Raw genomic sequence first — 23,771 nt, forward strand, 5'->3', positions numbered from 1 at the left:
ACTTTCATTAAAAAGTTGATAACTTAAAAATTGTGAATAAGAAAAGTGAACAATGTAAGATTGAAAAGAGTCATTAGCCTTCATGAGGATTATAAAATGGATATATATGAGTATGTATATTATATATACATATAGCTACATAGACCTCTCCTGTGGGCTACATGGTTTTTATCCAAACTCATGTTGTTTATTTATCTGTTCACAAATACTGATATACCTGTGATCAAACATTTACTCCAGATTCAAAAATCACCTCATATGCTCTGTTTTTTCTGCCCAAATCTTTTTACAATTCATTTGATGTTACAACGATTCAAGTGGTAAATTAGTCGAGCAGTCATGAACCTCACAAGCAGTGACAAGTAGACTTTTAGTGCTCAATGGAGCATAAGATAAATAACATTGTATGATGCTGTATGAAAGTATAAAATGATTTCACATAGAATATAAGGATTCCCTTTTTTGTTGTTGTTCAAGCTGCCTTTCTTTGCACCATATGCAAAGAGGTGACATGTGTATCTGAAGAATTAAAGAAAGGATAAATAGGAAATGATTGAATAAGAAGTTAGCATGTAACATTGCCCTGGGGAAATCTCCACTATCTGCTATGTAAAGAAACAAAGTATATTCAGGCCAAATTCTCCTCTCAGATCATTTAAATATATAAGTTTGCATTTAATTCATTATTTTAAGGTTATTTATTTATTTTGAGACAGCAGGAGTGTCAGAGAGAGAGAGAGAGAGGAGGAGAGAAAAGCCCAAGCAGGCTCTGTGCTGCCATTGGGCTTGAACCCAGAAATCGTGAGATCATGACCTGAGCTGAAGAGTAGGACACTTAACCAACTAAGCCACCCAAGCGCCCCTGCATTTGATACTTGATATTCATTTTTACAATCTAAGGTGTCATTCACTAGTGTTCTATGATAAATATGTTAAATCCTCCGATATATGAAAAATATCAATACTGAGTAGCATGTTTTTATTTTATTTCCTTCTAAACATTCAAATATAATTTTCTACATGACAGATACACAAAGATTAGCTTTAAAAAAAGTCAGTAAGTTTTTGCCTGCACAGGGTGAGTGGAAGGCTGCCTGCTGAGAGTTAGAATTTCCAACCTGAAAGATATTGAAATGTCTTCCCACTAGTTAAAATCTTCCCTGTTCTACTTCTAGTGGTAAGAGGAGATTTGGAATGAAGCAGAGAAAAGGGAGTGCTGAAATCAAATTTTACCTGCTTTACAATTCTACTTAGAGTCAGTCAAGCTTTATTAAAATGCATGTATAGGCGCAGCTGGGTGATTCAGTTGGTCAAGCATCTGACTTCGGCTCAGGTCATGATCTCAAGGTTCCTGAGTTTGAGCCCCGCATCAGGTGAGCTTCAGCCTCCCCCCCCAACATAGGGTGAGTTCAAGTCTCCCTTTGGGTGAGCATGAGCCCCGCTTTGGGTGAGCACCGGTGCCCCACTGGGTGAGATCGAGCCCCGCGTCAGGAGCCTCACTTTGGGCTCCATGCTGATGGTGCAGAGCCTGTGTGAGATTCTCTCTCTCTTGCCTTCTCTCTGCCCCTTACTCAGTTGCACCCTCTCTCTCTCTCTCAAAAAAAAAAAAGTAAATAAAACAAAATAAAATAAAATGTGTGTATATATGCAAATTGCACGAAATACATATTGTATCTTAATATATATAAATTGCACCAGATGTTTAAGTATAATCCAAGATCACAACTGAGGTTGGAAAGAAAGGAAATATCTTATGTTACCAAATTAATCTAAATACTTATCCCAAAATAGACTTTTTGTTTATTTAGGGGAAAAAAATTACCAATGCTTTCATGAATTAACAATAAAGTTTGGACACTATATAGACATTATCATGCAGTAAAAATGTGAAAACAGTAGGCTTTCCATTTTGTGAGGAAAATGACATTGCTTTCATACTGGTAAAATTTAAAACATTCCCAGAGAAGTTTTATGAAAACCAAAATATAAATAGAACCAGTACAAATCAAGTATATTCCCTATAAGTTTTATAACACACTTCAAAGAAAGAAAAAAATAGCCTTGTATGAAATCTTTGTGCTCCTACAACATCAGAAATTTAAAACTTTGATATATATTCCACTAATCATTCCTATTTAAAATCCCCATTTTTAAAGTTGTATAAGGACAAGAATATGAAAATTTTAACAGGTGAAGGGTAAGATGTATATGGACGGAGATTATAAAAAAGATCATAAAGTCAGATATACATTGCTAGGTACCTGTGGTTTGGATTTTCATTTGCTTCTCAGTTAGCAGAGAACATCAGTTGCTAGAAGGCAAATTATTAGTTGAAGGTAAATCCATTCTGGGAGTCAGCCATCTATCAATTAAGTATAAAGGTTTTGAAAGGCTGCTCTCTGGCTTGGCCTTATTCCAAAATATTTGAAGGGCATAGCACCTTCTGAGTTAGCAGTTCCTCTACAAGCAGATGGATATCAATCACAATGAGAAATGATAATAGGAACTGTACTATTCTTGTCAAGCTCAAAAACCAACAGATATTTTCAAATTAAATGCATAGGTTTTAAAAAGAACTGATGTTAAAAAAAAATAAAAGGGAGAGGAAAAAGAAGAACAAGGAAGTCTGATATAATTTTACTAAAAGCACAAACCTAAAAGTTAAGAGAGCTATGGTATTTGTAAGGAGTGAGGGGATGAATGTGGGGGATAAAAATGCAATGCCTCGAATGTGGATATCTTAGAACTTTGCAGTGAAACTAGCACGGTCAATCTTTTATTATTTTCACTTAGGTCAAGCAAAGGGATAAACATAAACTAGTCCATGAATTAAGTCAGTTCTTCCCTATGATTTACATGATTTGTACGTGCATCACAGGGATGAACTGTAACATGGTGATTGATTAAATAGATGGGTTGATGGACAATACCTATAAGGAGTGAAAGTAGAGGACTGGACTGCAGAACAAGAAGTACATTAAATATCACGAATGTTCAAGACTCTGACACTTGGCAGTTATTACCTAGTATTCCTTGCTGGGAAGAATGCCTCCCTGATGTGGTGAGATAGCACTCAGAATGATAAAACACAAGGGAGAAACCATCAGCGACCAATGGAATATGAGAATGGGAGAATGATTGCAAGTCACAAAGTTTGGAATCCCCTTTTCAATGGATACACTATACTGCTTTCTCTAGTCTTTGAAACGTATTCTAACCAGTAAATAATAAGCTTTATTTTCATAAGATACAGATATGAGCCATAACGTTAGAATCAAATCATCATATTTAAATACTGTTAAATAACCAGTAAGACAACTAAGTGGGTCCTATCCCTTCCATTTTGCCGTGTTTAGACATTATCAGTGGCTTAGAAGCCTACAAGCTACAGCAGCATATAAGCTTAATAAACTATGAAGTTTCTGTCAAAATCAGTTATTAAGACATTTATAAACATTTAAACTTAAAATTAAAACTAGAAATAGAAGACTGAATAAAATGTGTCAAAAAATTCTAAAATGTTTGTAGGATGATGTTAAACGAAAATTATCCCCTTCTAAATTCTAGAAAGTGTGAAATATTGTGAGACAACTTATTTTTATGATTGTTGTTAGAGGAAATACTTAAAATGAATTGCAATTAAAATGATTATTGGGGCGCCTGGGTGGCGCAGTCGGTTGAGTGTCCGACTTCAGCCAGGTCACGATCTCGCGGTCCGTGGGTTCGAGCCCCACATCAGGCTCTGGGCTGATGGCTCAGAGCCTGGAGCCTGTTTCCGATTCTGTGTCTCCCTCTCTCTCTGCCCCTCCCCTGTTCATGCTCTGTCTCTCTCTGTCCCAAAAATAAATAAACGTTTAAAAAAAATTAAAAAAAATGATTATTAACTATAGCTTCATTACTGAGTTCACTCTTCTAATCACTGACTTGATAATTCCACCCCCTCCCCTCTCTCCTCTGCCTCAGAAATGTTTTGAAGGTCACAATTTTTGACTCCTTGAAATTCTGTTTCAGACTCTAAAAAGAAAACATTTTTGCAAATAGAATATCTAGGATCTTCTTTTTATTCTGCTGCTTCTTTTCCTTCTCCTTTTTCTTCCTTCTAAAATGATGATTGGTTACCTTGAAATAGACACCCTCTTTAAGTGATTATTAAGTCATTTAATTCATGCCTCATCAGTCTTATTAATTGTGATGAGATTTTTTTTTAGCTTATTTTTATTTGCCGTCCAGGACATGTCCTATTGTAATCTGTGTCTTGAAATACTAAAAGCTATATTTTAAATATTTTTGTTCTTACTGAACATGTTAGTAATGCTCTTGCCTAAATCCACTTCTCAAATAATGGCTGCATAGCATGCAGTCTGTGTGTGTGTGTGTGTGTGTGTGTGTGCTGTGCTGTGCTTGTGAGTGACTGTTTTGAAGAACTACTTGAGAAAAAAATGGTTACACATATCCATGTGCATTCTTGTTGCACTTCATCGGAGATACAAGCAAAAAGCTTGCCTTATGTTTATAACGGAATATGGTGAAAAGAGATGCATTAAAGCACGTTGTTTATAATTGCATTTTACAGAGCAGGTGTTTAAAACAAGCCCAAAACATCTATTCATTCATTCGTTCATTCACTCATTCGTTATTCAATTCCATTCCTTCTCTTTCATTTCATTACATTCCTAAAGATAAGAGGTTTTCTTAGCTATTAACAGTCTCTTACCAGCATAATTACTGAGTCCCTTTCTCTTCTTTCGTCGCCAATACAACCAGATGCTAAAACCCATCAAGATTACCCAGCAGGCACCACCAATACCAGCTATAAAGGCTGGTTGCTTCACAACATCAGTGATTTGTTCAGTTATGCTGTTATTGTTTTCAGTAATGACAACTTCATTACGTCCCCCTGTGGAAGAAACAATAGTTTTAGTAAACATTATTATGAAAGTCAACACAGGAATACCTACATGGTGTACCAAAGGCAGAGAAAATTAGAAAATTCCTATGAAGGCAGGTAATAATTGTGCTCTGAGCCTGTCAAAATTATTGATAAGCATATATTATACGTTTCAGAAGAAGAATCAAGTTATGAGTTTAAAATGTGATTAAGAACATTGCTCCCTTATGCTTGGGGTTACTATGAATAGATTCAGAACTGCTTCTTGATTTATTGCCTTATAAATAAGTACTAATGCAAGTGCTAGTGGGCAAAATAACAGCAACATTTCTTCAGCCAAATAAAGCATATTTTAATATAGTCTTGCTAAAATAAAATTTTAAAAAGCAACTACAATATTCACAGGGTATTTATAAATTGTCTTTCCTCTATAGCACTGCCTAAGTTGAAGTGTTCAAGATTTAAAAATAGGTAACTTAATATTATCCTTAATATTCTAACAGGGAATTTATTTTGATCAAACAGCCTTTAATTTTTTTGGAATGTATTAAAACTACTATATAAAACAATGACAATTATAGAAGTATATTTTCATAGAGATTAGTGTCTGTAATTAAAATGTCACAAAAAGATAAATCTCACATATTCCTTTAAAACTAAACTAATTTGAAAATCCACTTGTAGGTTTAATTAAAAAGACAACTTTAAAATTAATTCTAAAGTCTATGCTACTAAAGTAAACATTTACTTTTTAAAATTAATTGATTGGGGCGCCTGGGTGGCGCAGTCGGTTAAGCGTCCGACTTCAGCCAGGTCACCATCTCGCGGTCCGTGAGTTCGAGCCCCGCCTCAGGCTCTGGGCTGATGGCTCAGAGCCTGGAGCCTGTTTCCGATTCTGTCTCCCTCTCTCTCTGCCCCTCCCCCGTTCATGCTCTGTCTCTCTCTGTCCCAAAAATAAATAAAAAACGTTGAAAAAAAATTAAATTAATTTATTTATTTTGAGAGAGAGATAGAGAGCAAGCAGGAGATGGCCAGAGAGAGAGGGAGGGAGAGAGAGAATCCCAAGCAGGCTCTGTGCTGTCAGCATACAGCCCAACATGGGGATTGATCTCAGGAACTATAAGATTCGGGACCTGATCTGAAATCAAATCAGACGCTTAACCAACTGAGCCACCCAGGTGACCCACTAAAATAAACATTTAAATCTGGACTATTATTCTAGAAATACTCATGTTTTTGAGAATTTAGACCTCTCAGAGATAATTAAAATCTTATTCCACATTTTAAAATAGTTAAAAACTCATGGAATCATAGTATCACTTAAGAGCAAAGATTTAGGTTAGGTGTTTATATAAGAGATTAAGAAATTTACACACTGATGTGAAATTATTTGTAATGTCAACATCATATCTTATTAATTACTAATCAAAGGCTTTTTAAAAGAAATTGAAATCGAAATATAAGTGGCTAATTTCAACATATTACATCCAAAGATGTTCATTGTTTTAGTTATCATGGCACTACAATATATTAGAAAGAACACGGTCTTTGAAGTTTTCTGTTTGAATATCATCTCTGCCACTTACTAGCTTAAGTAAGCAATAACCTCATGTAGGTCACTCAATCTTTTCAAGTACCTGTTTCTGCTAGTTGGCAACAGTCCTGTTTCAAATATTTGGGAGTGTTATTTAAGATAATGTATGTAAAGAGGCTGATAGGAACACAGTAGTTTGTTGATTCAAAATTAGGACCCAGGTATAGGTACAGGTTACTTTAAGAACCACTCACATAACTTCAGGGATGTAAGTTGTAAATTGTCCAGATGTGAGATCTGGAAAACCACAGATGACTTGTTTACTAGTTTCTTCTTTCTTTTAGGTCAGAAATTAACCTACATTTCCCAGACTCACTTGTTGAAGTGAAACAAAGTGACTGAGTTATTGGCCAATACAGCAGGGGCACAAGTTATGCATACTACTTCCAGATATGACCCAGACACTACTGTAACAATACTTGACATTCTCTTTCCTTCCTAATGTTAAATAGAGCGGATCTTTGGAGGATTCTGACCCCACTCAAAGATGGCACAGCTAGTGACTGGAAGGATTGAAATTCCCTGAATAACTCTGGAGTAGAAGCCCCACCCATTCTGCTACTCCATACTAGACAGGGCTATCAATAAGAAAAAACAAACAACCTTTATTTTTTTAAGCCAATCAGTACATAGGCTTGTTTCTTACAGCTGCTAGTATTTCTGTTATGCATACTTATATTCTATTTCTGAAATGTCTTTTGTGTTAAATTCTAGATGTGAAAACCAGATTCACTTATGTAATAAACTTAGTTAATTTTTCCAACCTATTTGCCCTTTATTATTATACATATAAACTTAGTTTAAAATGTATTTAAAGGGGCACCTGGGTGGCTCAACTGTTTAAGCATCTGACTTCAGCTCAGGTCATAATCTCATGGTTCATGAGTTCAAGCCCTGCATTAGGCTCTCTGCCTCTCCCCTGCTCACTTGCCCTCTTTCAATTATAAACATTTTAAAAAATGTATTTAAACTGAGCTCATATTTTCAATATGAGACATGCACATATCTGGCGATTTTTCTAACTACTAATAGTTACTAAAAAGAAAACAAACACCTTATAGAACAAAGAGAAAAGAAAATGTGTCCTTCATTTGTGTAAAAGGTCCATAAAATATCATATTTGGTATAGTGTGATATATATGTTACCCAAGGTTTATTACTATTTCTTATGCTTCTGGTATTTTTGAAAAATGTTGTCAGTCAGACTAATTAGAGTATAGACAAGGGATGCATGTGACCTGTAACGCTCCATTGTTCTTGCAGACAAAAAATATAATGAAATGTAATGTCTTTCTCCCATTGGAGAGTAATGAAGAACAAAACTAATTTGTTGGACTAAAAATTAATTAGACACATCAGATTCGATTGTACCTATTACTGTGAAAGTTTGCAGCTGTTCCACATATTATTAGCAACTATATAAGGTAAGCATTAAATGGCCAAATGATTAAAGAAACAATAGATATATTATTAAACAAGATTGCTTGAAAATTTTAAGTCAAAGTAAATTTGTTACATGGCATACTCTTTGATGCTTACATATGTAAATATATGTGGTTGCATTTCCGTATCTGTAAATGCAACAGTACAGAACTACGGACACTTTGAGGTAAAAGTCATCTTACCAGTGGAAAATACAGACAAAAGAACAATATTACCTTTAAACTTGTGTAAGGCTATTTATTATCTTTATACAATATTTTAATATTCCCTTAATGGAACTTTCTGGAATGAAAACTAAACTGAGAAGAAATAGATGAAACTGTGCATAGTCTGGTATGAGACAAATCTAAAGTTATCAGCCATAAATTACATCAAATGCCAACACATGATTTAATTAAAGCAAAGTGGAAGTGTGGTAGAGCTTGAGTCCCTTTGAGTGCTGTTTCTAGTACTGACTAGAAAATAGAGAAAGCACAGATTGAAACAGAAAAAGAGATTAGCCATCCTAAATCACTTTTCAACTAAGGAAAAACAGTTGTGTAGATAAGGTTATCAGACAAGATGTTAAGGTAGACATGCTGGAGTAATTAAAGAAACAATTAAAGGCTTCTTCCATACAACAGTAGATATTAAAAAGAAATAAATCTCTTGAGGACAAATAGCCTTTTCTGCATTGAATTGTGCGTGTGTGTGCATGCATGTGTTTTTATGTGTGAGTGCATGTATTTATTTTCAATTCTATTTGATTATAGCTTGAATATTGCATATTCTAGCTGCTTGAACAGAAGATAGAAATAGTGTTTATTACATGTTTTTATTCATAGAAAATTTGGAAACAGTTATATGATACACTAAAATAACCCAAAAGGTACTAGCTATACATTTGAACACAGTCCTTTTAAAATGATAGAAATTTAAGAAAATTTTATTTTTGATTTAAAATACTCTAAATTGGCTTTCCTTTTTTAAAATTACTATACAAATTGGATCCTGAGAAATTTAACAGAAACCCATGGGGGAGGGGAAGGAAAAAAAAAAAAGAGGTTAGGGTGGGAGACAGCCAAAGCATAAGAGACTTAAAAACTGAGAACAAACTAAGGGTTGATGGGGGGTGGGAGGGAGGGGTGGGTAAGTGATGAGCATTGAAGAGGGCATCTTTTGGGATGAGCACTGGGTGTTTTATGGAAACCAATTTGACAATAAATTTCATATATTAAAAATAAAATAAAATAAAATAAAATTACTATACAATTGTTAAAATTCTTAATTGACATCACATGAGCTTAGTTAAATGGTATTCTTGTAATGTTGTACTTGCTTCCAACTATAATAAATCCCCCAAATATGGGGAACAACACAAGTAGTCCTACAAAAAAGAAAAAAAAACCCTTCCCTTGCTTGAGAATTTTACTTATTAATAAAGGTAATAGAAAAAACAGGAAATAAAAATATAGATACTTGATAATCTTTGAATTAGACATATTACATTTCATATATGCATGAGAGAGGAGAAAAACCTTAAAGCTTTGTTTACTTATCTGTTTCTCATAGAAAACAATGCTTTTTAAAGATATTTCATAAACATTTTTTCAGGGAAAAATTAATTGCATATATATATATATATGCATACATGCATTATATATATGTATACACACACACATACACACACACACACACATATGTCAGTTAAATCCTTTTGGGTGTACCTGTATTTTTCTCTTATTCCAATTTATTTTAGAAAATCTCAGAAGGGCAAGACTGTAGGTTCCCCTCAGGTTAAGAAATTAATTCAGTCTGTATGACTAATTAAGAAAGGGAAGGCAATTTAAAGGAAAGTTAATACTATAACTTTTCTCTTTAATTCTTTTAATATATAAAAGAACAAAAACTTGGAGGATATAAAAAATCAACAATATGACTGAATGTTAAATCTCTTCATATTCAATAAATACTTTGTAATAAGAAACAATTTTCCAGAAATTGGCAGTGTGCTCTGTGTGTATCATTTCAAAAATAAAACAAACAGAAATCAATGGAACTGGCATATTCTTTTTTTTTAATGTTATTTTTCAAACAGGGAGAGAGAGAGAGAGTGAGAGAGAGAGCAAGGGAGGGACAGAGAGAGGAAGGACAGAGGATTTGAAGTGGGCTTTATGCTGACAGCAGAGAGCCCAATGAAGGGCTTGAACTCAGAGCCTATGAGATCATAACCTCAGCTAAAGTCAGACACTTAACCAACTGAACCACTCTGGTGCTCCCTGAGACATTCCACTGTACCAAACTCTCAGCAAATATTCTTAAAATATGTAAACTCTAGGAAGAGTATTTTTTTAAGAATTAAAGATGCTAATAACCAAAGGAAAGCAGAAAGAACTAAAAGGATTTGTCCCTTGAAAGCAGAGAACTCTAGGGGAAATCTGTACTTTTGAGGCTTTCTTTTCCCCTTGAAGATTTCAATCCCTACAGTGCTGGGCAGCTAGGACCCAAGTTGCAATCCTCAATTGTACTGGTCTGAGGTGTCAGAGGATAGTGTTCTGAAATGACAGAATGACTGAAAAATTTCACTGGGAAGCCATGTGAAAGAGCCACAGGAAAATGATATTCCCAAATCCCCAATCGACACTCTTCCCCTCCCCCAACCCCCGCAGAATCCTAAGGTTAACCCTTAGTTGCATGAAGAATGAAGATTCCAAACATCTCATGAAAATCAAAAGCTAGAAAGCTGAAAAGGCTAAACAGACTTTCAACAGATGTCCACTGCAAAGATTGTGTTCAAACTTCAAATTTCATCAAGTTGGGAAAACAGATAAACATATTAGGTTTTTCACTGAACCCTCTTGAGAGCCATGATTTAGAAGAAAAGATCATGTTGAGATTTTGCTTGAGAATAAGGTCAAATATAAACAGCCTTATACTAACAAATGTAAAATCCAAACCACCACAAGATCAAGATGATCAGCCAGTAACATAACTTACTTTAGAACAAAACCCAACTTTCTTTAGAAGATCACAAAATTTTATGGTATGCATCTGCAATATCTAGTATACAGTAAAAAAATACTAAACACGCAAAAACAAGCAAAATAACAGCAAAAGAAAGAAAGAAAGGAAGAAAGAAAGAAAGAGGCACAAACAACAGGAAAAAAATGACCAAAGGTCAAGAGAAAAGGTAATCAATAGAAACAGACCATAAGATGATACACATATTGAAATTAGGAGACAAGGACATTAAAATGGCTATTACAATATGTTCATGGACTTAAATTAATAGAGTCATTATAGACGAATATATGAGGGATGAAAATGTAAAAGAAAAACAATGGAAATAGTAGAACACAAAAGTGTATTATATAAAATTAATAATTCACTGTATATTTTCATTTCTGCCCATAAAGAAATAACAGGTATGGGACATGTAATCTCACCATAAATAAGTAGAAAACTAAGCAAATATGTAAAGCAAAAGGGAAGCATTGTGAAAAAAGGGAAATAAACAAGGGAGATCATATTATTTTCATAGCTTTTGGTCAAATGTGGCTAAGTTAAAGAAATAGAGGAATTCAGGGACATTAAGGAAATTGAATTTATGGAACAAAATATCTGAAAAAAATGAGTAACATAAAATACTTTCCTTAGTTTTAATTTACTTAAAAGAGAATTAATGATTTAAAGTGAAGCAAAAAGTAATACCTTAGTTTGTATATTGGTGTTTATTATATGTATAAGAGTAAAATTTTAACAATAGAAAAATATTGAGAGCAAGGAAAATGGAATTATATTTTTTAAGATCCTTATAGGCAAATCCTAGAGTAACCATTATTAAAAAATAGTGGATATAAACTATAATATAGAGAATTATTTAATTCATCCAAATGAAATTGGGAACTTAGGAAACACGAATAGAGTTAGACAGAAAACAAATAGCAAGATGGTAATTCTAAGCCAAAACACATCACTGATTACATTAAAGATAATGGTGTAAGCATTCCAATTAAAAGATTTTCATATTTTTAAAAACTTTTTAAATGTTCATTTTTGAGAGAGAGAGAAAGAGCACATGAGCAGGGAAGGAGCAAAGAGAGAGGGAGACACAGAATCTGAAGCAGTATTCCGGCTCTTAGCTGTCAGCACAGAGCCTGATGCAGGGCTCTAACTCACCAACTATGAGATCATGACCTGACCTGAAGTCAGATGCTTAACCAACTAAGCTAGCCAGGTGCCCCAAGACTGTCATATTGAATTTAAAAAAGAGTTAACATGCAGTTTAAATAACAGAAATGTACAGTTTCTCTGTAAAAGGATGGAAACAACACAAGCCATACAAACACTTACAAGATAATTAGCTATTAGTATAGCTATACTAATATAAGACAAACTAAATTTCAGGAAAAAGATCTTACTGGCTTATAAAGTGGGGCATTCCATTGTGATAAAGGGTAAGTTCATTAATAAGATATAACAACCCTAAAATGTATTCACTTAAAAGGAGTAGTAAAAAACAAAAACGTATAGATGGAAATGAGAAATACCCAAATCTTTAATTACAATAAATTTCCAGACTCCTTTCTTATTGATTGAAAGAATCAATAGGTAGAAAATCAGTAACGACCTAAATAATACTACCAACTAATCTGACATGACATTTATAGAACATTCCACTGTAGAACAGAAATATATACATACTTTTCAAGTGCACAAGGAACATTCATTAAGACCAAATGCTGGGCCATAAAATAAGTCTCCATATTTAAAGGCTAAATTCATACAATATACATTCCCTGAACTCATTGGAATTAAATTATAAATCATAAAGAAAAACCTATCTGAAAAAATCCCAAAACATTTGGAAATATAATGATATGCTTCCAAATAACCTCTACAAAGTAAAAAAAGTACTTTGGGGAAGTGAAAAGTATTTTCAACATTGTGATAAATGGAAACATAACACCTCAAAATGTGTAAGATTCAGCTGAACATGTGTTTAGCAAGAAATGTATAACTTTATATATCCATATTAGAAAAGAAGAAAGGTCCAAATCATTGATATAAATATCCATCTTAAGAAGCAACATAAAAGTAAGTAGAAGAAAAAAGAGCAGAAATTAATCAGAAAGAAAATAGCAAAGTCAAAAGTTTCTAGTTTGAAAAGATTAATAACATTGATAAATCCATATCAAGACAGCTTGAAATTGAAGGGGAGGGAGCAAAAAAAAATGGAGGCAAAAAAAGAGAACACAAATTCTCATCATTTAAGCATAAAAGAGATGACATTACCACACATCCTGCAATCACAACCACAATCACAATTGAGTGTATTATAAATAAAGAGGTAGTGCAAATAAGCATATGATTATAAATTCAACAACTTAGATGCATTAGACAAATTCAAAACCAAATGTCCATTTATCACAACCAATACAGGACTAATAAAATTCTAAATAAATGTAAATAAATAAATATAAATAGAATCCACACACACACACACAAAAAAAAACCTCTAGGCACAGATATTATCACTGATTTCAACAAAGTATTTAAGGAAAAATAATTAAAAGGCCTACAAAAACTGTTACAGACTATAGTAGAGAAAGGAATACTTCCCAATCCCTTTTATAAAGCTAAATACTCTGATTCTAAAACCTGACAAAGACATTAGAAGAAAATAAATCTATTGATCAATATCCCTCATGAACATGGATGCAATTTTTTTTTTTACCAGATGTTAGCAATTAGATCCAGTAGTATCTACAAAAAACATATTTTGACCATGTGGGATTTAACCCAGAAACAAGTGCAAGATTTATTCACCTTTAAAACAATACAATAGAATTTACCATATTAAAACAAATAAGAAAAGAGATAGAATATTACTTGAATACACTCAGAAAATATGTCACAACTATTAAAATAAATAAGTGAAGTGAGTAAGGTCAAAAGATAAAAGGGCAATATATAAAATTAACTTTATATATAATTTAGAACAGTTAGAAAAGGAAATTTTACAAACATACTTATAATAGTATAAAAAATCAAATAGGGAAAGTTTAATAAACCATGGGATGATATACTTATTAAAATAAATAAGCCTCAAACCTCAAACCACATGCAATTACTTTAAGATGAATTATAGACATAATTATAAGAGCTAAAATTATAAAGCTGCTAGAAGAAAATATAAGAAAATGTCTTTGGTATCTGTAGGTAAGACACAATTTCTTAGAAAGCACTACACATAAAAGAAAAATGTAGTAAATTGTTGTTCACTAAAATTTAAAAATTTGCTGATCAAAAGACACTATTAAGAAAATGCATAGACCAGGAGAAAATATTTGCAATACAAATATATGACAAAGATCTGTACTCAGAATATAACTTCTTCTACCCAGTAACAAGAGACAAGCAATACAATTTTAAAAAGGCAGAGATTTGGAAATTTTACATAAGAAAATATGCAAATGGCCAATAAACACATGTAAAGTTGTTCAACATCACAAGCTATCAAAGAATATTGACGTTTAAACGACAGTGAGGTAGTCTTTTAAACTCATTAGAATAACTAAAATTATGGACTGGCAACTTCAAATAATGTAGATGTACAAAAAGTGAAAGTCATATTCTTTGTTAATGAGAGTATAAAATTATACAACAATATGAAAAAGTGTTTGCAGGCTTTTATACACTATGTCAATCCTATTACCCAGAAATGCCACTTCTAAATGTTTCTCTAAAGGAAATAAAAACGTATGTCCTCAAAAAGATTTACACAAGAATGTTCACTCTCTCAGGAGAAAAGCAGAGAAACAAAACATGATACATTCACCAGACTGAATACTGCTCAGAAATAACACATATGAATTGCAAACCTGGGTAAATCTCAAAACACATTGTTTAGTGAAAGTTAGACACATATTATTATATTTTGCCTGATTCCACTTAGATATATTTCAAGAACAGGCAAACACAATGCTACTAGGGAAAAATGTTCTGTAATGATGATAGTAGATTTGATAGGCATTTCTTCGTGGGGCACCTGGGTGGCTGGGTAGGTCAAGTGTGTGACTCTTGATTTCGGCTCAGGTCATGATCTCAGGGTTTGTTGGTTTGAACACTGCATGGAGCTCTGCCCTTACAGGAAAGAGCCTGCTTGGGATTCTCTATCTCCCTCTCTCTCTGCCCTCCTCAGCTCTCTCACTCTCTCTTTCTCAAAATAAATAAGTAAACTTAAAAAAAAATAGGGATTTCTTCTTCAGGATAATATCCTCCGATTAAAAAGTTTATTCTGGCATGTTTCTGGTTAAATTTTGACATTTTCCTGGCTAAAAGGAAGTATGCAGGTTTGAAATATAATGCATTTTTTTTCAGTAACTGCCTCATTTCCTATTATATTTCAACGGCATCAAAATTATTCATGAAATTACTGATTGAAAATTATTTTCAAATTAACTTTCCGCATTTAAAGACTTAGTGCTAATAATTTAAAGAAGTTTGTGGGAATCTTAAGAGCACAAGAAATTGCTAATGATTTCTTCAAGAAGCCCTAGTGAGTCAGCCTATTTGCCTATATGATGAGGGCACCCTCTCAATCATTGCTGCATATCCACTCTTAGGATATAGGTTAAAAAAACCTACACACACTGGTACTTACCAATTATTATCGGCTGCGGTTCACTTTTTACTCCAATCCCTGCACTGGTACTAGCTGCAACCTCTACCCGGTATTGAATACCTGGGAATAATCCACCAATTATGACAGATCGAATGGCTGCATCCACAGTTTTGTTGATATGGAATCGCGTTTCATTCCCCAGACACCAGATCTATAAAAACGTAAAGCGAACAACAAAAGAATATAAAATTATCCTTTCTGTTAAATTGATGAAATATTTTTTAGTAGTAACCAATCTATTCTCTAGGCTTATAGAAATATTTGTAAATGACATTTTCGAAAGCCTAATTTTGCAGTTTATTTATATATGTGTATGCGTGTTTGTGTGTGTGTGTATGTGTGTGTGTGTATATTAAAGGAAGAACAATAATAAAAAAAGGAAGAACAATAAGGGAAGCTAGAACTATGCCACTTTCCTTTATACCTTATAATCAACACTGAACGCTCATCACACAATGATTCTTTTAACACTTCTGTAAAGTGGTCTTTGGTTACACACAACATTCAGGTATGGATTAAAACACATAAACTCCTCTGCTTAATTTATTTATCAAGATTTATTATGCATATAACCTATTAAAATACAGTGATTATGAGTTGTAATATCCAAGGTATATAGGCACACATCTAAGTAATTTATATTTTATTTAAGAAAATATTAACTTACCCAGAAGTAGTTAACAAGATTAATTGACCTAAGTTATAAGTATTGACTGAGATGAAATTAAAGCCAGTATTTACATCGACAGTAATAAATCTTAATATTGATCAAAACATATGTACACACACACATACACATGCATGAGAACAAAGTGGTGAAAAGTCTTTAAACACTGATGTGAGAGAACCTAGGCTTTTACCACAAGTAAGAATCACATTTTAAGGCATACATTTTTTCTGAGATATGGGGATTTGTTACTGTCAAATGCATTACAAAAAGAATTACACTGTGAACATATATTTGTATTCGTAACACACAGTATTTCATAATCTACGTATAGACACGTAATTGGGAACACACATAGTTTGTTCCTGAAATGGGTAAATTCCTGACTTTTTATTTAAAATAATTCTTGTAAACTGTATATTTCTTTTATTTGCACAATGATATCTAAATTACTAACGTAGGAATATTTAGGCCTCACCAAAATATACACTTTGTTACCAAAATAAGGCAATCTCATATGAGTGAGAAAGGTTACAATTTATGACAAAATTTATCATGTTATAAACAAAATCAGTATTTAAGTAAATGGAATTTTACTTAAATTTAGTTCCAGATAATACAAAAGTATAATCTTAACTTCATTAAAACACACACACACACACACGCGCGTGCACATGCATGCACGCACGCACAAGAATAGATCATACTTTGCTCTTAAAACAATGTGCTCTAATCCTTGTAAAACGTCATATATATATTTATAATTATGCTATTGTAAAACTTATATTTCACACACATGTTTCTTTATAAAGTGATGGGAATAATTTTAGAGTAAGTGCTTCTGTACATTGCTTGTTCCAGTAAGTTAACCTTTAACTTAGGAAAATTCTATTTTGAATTTATTATTTTTTATTAGAAATAACAGAATTCAATCTGCAATGATTTCAGTGCAATTATTCAGCTTCATTTTACATAACAGCTATAAACTTTTGGGGTGAGGTGGGGTGTCTAGTTTTCTATTCTAATAGATGTATCTAGCATGTTAATTTTAAAATTCCATAAATAACTATTAATAGCAAAAATCATAGTTTTGTATTTTTATAAGGTTTAATGAGGTGTTTTACTGTTGCATGTGTTCTAATTACATCACAGCTAATCAAAATTTTATTTCTCAAAGTTAGACTTCTTCTGTCTCTTAAACATCAAACGATGGCAAAAAGACAATGGATGTACACTGTTTCTAAACAGCAACAAATTTATCAGGAGCCTCCGCCTCCAACTTTCTAAACCTTGGAAGCATCTTTTTACGAGACCACAGTTTAAACATATCCCTGCTAAGGTCCATTACAAAGAAAGTTAATAACAATGATACAGGAAGTTTCTGGAAGGAGAGTTTCACTACCCACTCTTGAACCCAATCTCTCTAAATCTTTGAGGTTCTGAAATCATGCCATACTAAAAAAACCAAAGACCAAAAACCAAACACTCCACTGTTATGGTTTACTAGTCCAAGTGAGTTTGTGTTATCTGTGTCTTGGGGTTCGTTTCTAACTCCTTATGCATTTGTTTCTTTACCTGTCATAAAACAATATAAAAATTACGTTACACCCAGACTCAATCAGAGAGCCTTTGGAGACATGCTTCACGCATGTGACACTGAGACTTCTTTGAGAAGCTTCTCTGTGAGCCTTTCTTCTTCACTCAGGCCCTACCTTGTATTCTTGGATAATTCCATTCTGATGGTCTGGAGGAGGAGGATCCCAGGAAACACTAATACTTGTGCTATTGTGGCTTCCAACTGTCAGCACAGTGACAGATTGTGGAGGGGCACTTGGGGCTGCAGAGGAAGTAATTAGAATAAATACAAACTGTAAGTCTTGATGTGCATTAATACCGCTTATAGAATATGAGGATAAGTAGCATGAGGTCTGGTTTCCAGTAGTTCTGAATTTGCATGTATTATTCAACAGTGACAGTTTTTTTTAATGTCCTTTAAATATAATGCATAGATTTAAAGCAAATACAACAGCTGTGTTAATATGTGCTCAATAATAAATTTAACAACTTACATTCCAATGAGTGTTTTCTGTATGCCCAGCGCTGAGCTAAGTGTCATATTTAATTATCAAACTAACCTCAAGAAGTAAAAACAACTCTTATCTCAGTTTTACAGAAAAGGAAAGAAGAGAGTACTAAGAAGAGAGCTAAGTCAAACACCAAGGCAGAATTTGAACCCAGGGATGTCCGGCTATAGAACTTTGGTTCTTTTGACTCCAATAGGCTCTCTTTCTGGAAACAAAACAAAACAAAACAAAACAAAACACCCCTTTCAAAAGTATTCTGAGAGGATGCATTCCTCAGATTGTCATCAAACGTTTTCTCTGAGTGGTGTCATTAATGACAGTCTTTTTGTTTTGTTTTATTTTGTGTTTAATAAATAAAAATAGAAACACAGCAATAAATTTGACCAATATAAGAAAATATACTTTTTTTCATATTGGGAAAAATAATTAACATATACATAGTCTCATAACGTAAGATTTAAAACTTATATAGATGGGAAAGACTTTCTGAAGTTATAAATGAAAACAGTTCATGTTGGGTCAAATGGGAAATGGATAGGTTTTAATTTCCTATACTTCTCATTCTTTATGGTTTCTCCTATAACTAATTATAATCATACTGAGAAAAGATGAGTGAGAAAAAAATTTCTGATTTTAGACTGCAGCATCTGCTCTCCAGTCTATCTGAGAGCTGAAAAATACTGATTTACAGGAATTTTATCAATTTTCAGTAAATCTCTGAGTAGGAAAAACAAAATGAAATACCAGTTGAAACAAAAATCAAAGAATTTTGTGGCATTAAAGGATTTCTGTGTAAAAGGATCAATGCTTTCATAACTCTAGAGTTTAATCCTTTGAACATATGTACAATTGAACGGTAAAAGATATTTTAAAAGCCTATTGATAAAGTCTCCCACGTTTAGTAAATTTGTCACTGAGGTATGACCATATTTGCATCAAGATATTGGATATACACAGACATGGTAGCACAATACCACTCTTTATTATTCCTTTATATGATAACATTGCTCCAACATAGGGCACAATGATATAAATCCAACCACGTGTTCACCAGTGTTGTGGTGCATTGAAAAATAACACTTTTGAAAACTGCTTTCTCATTTGCCTTGCTGCCTGCTTAGAGAGAACATCATTCCCGTTCTCCTGACAGGTCAGTTATTCCAGGGCTCAGCTTCTTTCTACAGATGTGGAAGAGCCCAAATCACTGCTTGTCATTCCCACATGCACCCCAGCTGAGTTCCCGTTTTTACCTTCCGAAGGCACATGCGTTGGAAATAAACGCATACCGAATGGTGCCAAATGTCTAGTCGAGAGGAAAAGTCTCACTATGGTGAGATTCATTTGTGGAAGGAAGTAGGCTTCAACTATAGCATTCTGTATCAAATTCGCCCACAGCACTCAGGAGTACTACATATTTTCAATATAAAGTAAATTTTAATGGTGGATGAAGATATTATTAATTTTTAGGAATTTTTTTCTTTACATATCGTACAAGTAGATTAATGGTATCTTTAAGATAAGTACTACAGCCCATGTCATTGTATCACATTGTAAACCAATGTGAACATAACATTTTCACTGGGATGCTGATTAGAAGATATATATAACTTAACAGCTCTTTTGTCAAACATGAACATCTACATTAGCATAAGCAACCTACATACATTTTCTTAAGTTGTTCTCATATGGATTTATAAACAATGGCTTTTTACAGAGCTGTGCACATAAAATTAGTAGAAAAGCAGAAAAGGAGGGGGTTATTGTACTTGGCATCCGACTTTTTGTACTTTGATAGTACCATATATTATAAGCCTCCCGTTTAGTGAAGGGGACACTGGTAAATTACTGATTCAAAACCATGTTAATTTCACGTCCATCACAGATTGACTTTAAAGTATCTGTGTGCAAGACAATTTCTAAATGGGGGAGGGGGAAGGAAAGTCACTAATAAGAATGCTATTGCAAACATGCAAGTGGCCTTCTGAATGAGAAATTAGGAGTCAGACTGGCAGAGCCCACAGGGAAGGAGGCTTATAAAAAACAAAACAAAACAAAACAGAACATACAAACAATAAAAAACAATGTAATGCTCTGGTACGTCAGAAAAAAAAGACAATGAATAGCCTGTGTTCTTGAGTTTCCAGTAGCCTGTCCCTTAATGAAGCCAAATGAGCTCAATCCATATTAAGAAAAATAATACGGGACAATATCATAATCAAATTCCATTGTACTGACAAACTTTGGAGTAAATGTTTACTGAAGAAAAATTCACATTACTTAAGTGCCATTTTTAAAAATCTCTCAGAATCTATGTGATTCTCAGAAAAAGGAGAAAATGACACTTCCTGAATTCACTTTTTATATCCTCTCTTGATATTCTTCTAAGGTAGGTGATAAATTAGAACTTCAACAGAAATTGGCTTCGTTATGTTTTAAGTTTGCCTTTTGTTAGAAATCTGAAAACTGACCTTCTTCAGTAGTACGAACTATTTTAGATTCACTATCCATTCCTTGGAACTCATTAAAATATGGTCGAACTTTAATTTCGTAAGTCACCCCCTTTTTCAGGTTGACTAAGACAGCGCTTCTCTCGGTTGGGACTTTGGCATCTAAATTCTGCCATGCTGATGTAGCCTGCAGGCCTGAAGTCTGACGATACATCACTCGATAGCCTTGAATAAACTGGGGCTGGCGATCAACCTGAAAAACACAGCATAAAACCAAATGGAAACATTTTAGATATGACAATGAACCCATCCTCATTTCTCTTGTACCTATTTCAGTCTTCAACTCTCATCTGCGTGACACCACTGCTTGGTAATTTATCTTCCTGCTTCTTGTATCCAATTCCAGTTCTGAATTCACATGGCCCTCAAGTTATTATTCCCAAAATGAAGAGTGGAACAACTCTCTCTCCTGTTTAAACTACTCCATAGTATCTAAGATATCTACTTAGTTAATTCAAATTCCTTAAAGTAGCACAAAGGTCTGATAAAGCCCAGACCTGCTGATTTGTCTAGCTTCATTTCTCATCTGTCCATCCTCTTCCTATATTCAACAGTTCCCATTTTTTGAATGGATATGTAATGTGCTGCTTCTCAGGAATTTCCATTCTTATCTTTTGTCCATTCACTAACGTCTTTACTCACTCAAAACCTTTCTTGAACTCCTACTAATCAAGTTACTGGTCAAACTACATTTATAACTAATACACATTAAAAAAAAATGCTGTGAATGAGATGGACAAGGAGCTAGGAAAACCTGGAGTAGAGAAGAAGTTGACAGAATCAGGAAGGGGAGAAAGCATTTCCCTGAAAAAGAGCAAGTGCTGGGATCTGCAAGGAAAGTAGGATCAATTATTCCTGAGGAAGAAGTGTAGAAACAGCATGTATAAAATTTCTATGGTGGGTTGCCTGGGTGGCTCAGTAGGTTTAGCATCCAACTCTTCATTTGAGGTCAGGATATGACTCCAGGGGCGTGGGTTCTAGTGCTGCATCAGACTCCATGCTAAGTGTGGTGCCTGCCTAAGATTCTCATTCTCTCTCTCTCTCTCTCTCTCTCTCTCTCTAAAACAAACAAGCAAACAAACACTCCTATGGCTGGAGGAAGTATATGAGAAGAATGGGAATTGTGAAGCTAGAGCATCTGTTTTAAAGGGATATGAAGGGGCATCTGAGTGGCTCAGTCAGTTGAGTGACTGACTCCCAATTTAGGCTCAGGTCATGATCTCATAGTTTGTGGGATTGAGCCCTGCATAGAGCTCTGTGCTGACAAGTGTGGAATCTTGATTGATCCCCTCTCTTTCTCTCTGCCCCTCTTCTGTTTTCATTCCCTCTCCCTCTCTCTCAAAATAAATAAACAAACTTTAAAAAGGCATATGAAGGGGCGCCTGGGTGGCGCAGTCGGTTGAGTGTCCGACTTCAGCCAGGTCACGATCTCGCGGCCCGTGAGTTTGAGCCCCGCGTCGGGCTCTGGGCTGATGGCTCAGAGCCTGGAGCCTGATTCCGTGTCTCCCTCTCTCTCTGCCCCTCCCCCGTTCATGCTCTGTCTCTCTCTGTCCCAAAAATAAATAAATGTTGAAAAAACAATTTAAAAAAAAAAAAAAAAAAAGAAAAAGGCATATGAAAAACTCCTACCCACTAGCAAATTATTAAATGAAAGACTTTAATTAATTTACCAGTTTCTAGCTCCTTGAATAGACCCACTATTGGCACAATTTGATAACTTTCTTGATCCTTTCATTCACTTAAATTACAGAGAATAAGCAGCTGTTTTGAATGAAAATCTGAAATTTTGACTCTGAAAACTCATACCAAATAAAAATTTGAAGAAGCTCTATTGTTCACTCATAATAATTATATGAACACTGAATACATAAAAAATGGAACCTACAAATAAAACATGTTCTCCTTATACATTTATTAAACAATCTCTATTGGAGTTTCACCATTGTTTCATTTTCAGGGAGAAGAGGATTTTTAGCTTTTTAAAAATTTTAATGACATTTTTTGTAAGAATTGCTTGATTTAAAAATAACTATCACAGCACCTTCTTCAATTAATTTTCCATAGAATATAGTTTATTAGCCATATTCTAAGAAGCCTTTAACTTGACATATTTCACTGTCAAATAAAGTATAAAACGTAATGGAGAAGAGATGGAAGGACCTCATTTCAGGAAAAGTTGAGAGAGAAGAAATAGAGAAGATGAGGAAGAAAATGGTTATTTCAACTTTTTAAAAACTTCATCCAACTATTAACACATGAATAAAAGGTATTCCCTTATGTATTAACTTCTAACATTTATTTTTTAGTTGCTGCATTTAACAATTATCTTTAAGTGAAAGCAGAAAATTTTAAAACACAGAACCTCAATCAAAATATAGTGGAACAAAGGGGCATTTTTCTATATTTAGAACATCCAAGCTAGAGAATCCATGAAGCTGGTGGGCTGAACATATGTGTTTCTATGTCTAGCTAAGTCTTAACAACTTCCTTCATCCACCTCCATCTAACCCTCAAAGACTTTCTGGAATTAGTGCTATACTCATATGAGATTATGTCAAGAAAAGTTATCCCAGCTCTGATGCCAAAGCTCATGATCTTTGAATCTTTATCCATGCTTGGTGTTTGTACCAACAGGCATAATTTTTGAAGCGCAGAAGTTGTTCTGACACTACAAACAAGGCAACTCAAAAGCAAAAGTTAAATTGATGAGAGCCAAAGAGAGATGTCTTTAATCAAAACTGTCAATGTTCAAAAATTCCTTGCAGCATATGTTAAAACAACATTAAGCTGGCATTTTATAAACTTCTCTGCATTCGCTTTAAGTGAATTTATATACTGAAAGAAAGACATAACTCACAATAATAGCTTGTTAATACTGAAAGAAGCAAGCTGTGTTTTTAGGAAGAACATTAAGCAGCTGTT

General features: G+C 33.8%; 1 protein-coding gene across 7 annotated transcripts in view; it reads right to left on the bottom strand.

The window, feature by feature from the left end:
* Positions 1 to 23,771, bottom strand: part of ROBO2 (roundabout guidance receptor 2) — a 610,594-nt gene that overhangs the window by 68,023 nt on the left and 518,800 nt on the right. For all 7 annotated transcript variants that reach the window (XM_047875818.1, XM_047875814.1, XM_047875817.1 and 4 more), the window contains exons 15-18: positions 20,811 to 21,042; positions 17,971 to 18,095; positions 15,571 to 15,742; positions 4,715 to 4,897 (exon numbers count right to left, since the gene is read on the bottom strand). In XM_047875818.1, the coding sequence (XP_047731774.1) occupies positions 4,715 to 4,897; positions 15,571 to 15,742; positions 17,971 to 18,095; positions 20,811 to 21,042 (712 nt within the window). The remainder of the gene's footprint in view (positions 1 to 4,714; positions 4,898 to 15,570; positions 15,743 to 17,970; positions 18,096 to 20,810; positions 21,043 to 23,771) is intronic.

This window comes from Prionailurus viverrinus, chromosome C2 (genome assembly GCF_022837055.1).
Source record: "Prionailurus viverrinus isolate Anna chromosome C2, UM_Priviv_1.0, whole genome shotgun sequence".
Lineage (NCBI taxonomy): Eukaryota > Metazoa > Chordata > Mammalia > Carnivora > Felidae > Prionailurus > Prionailurus viverrinus.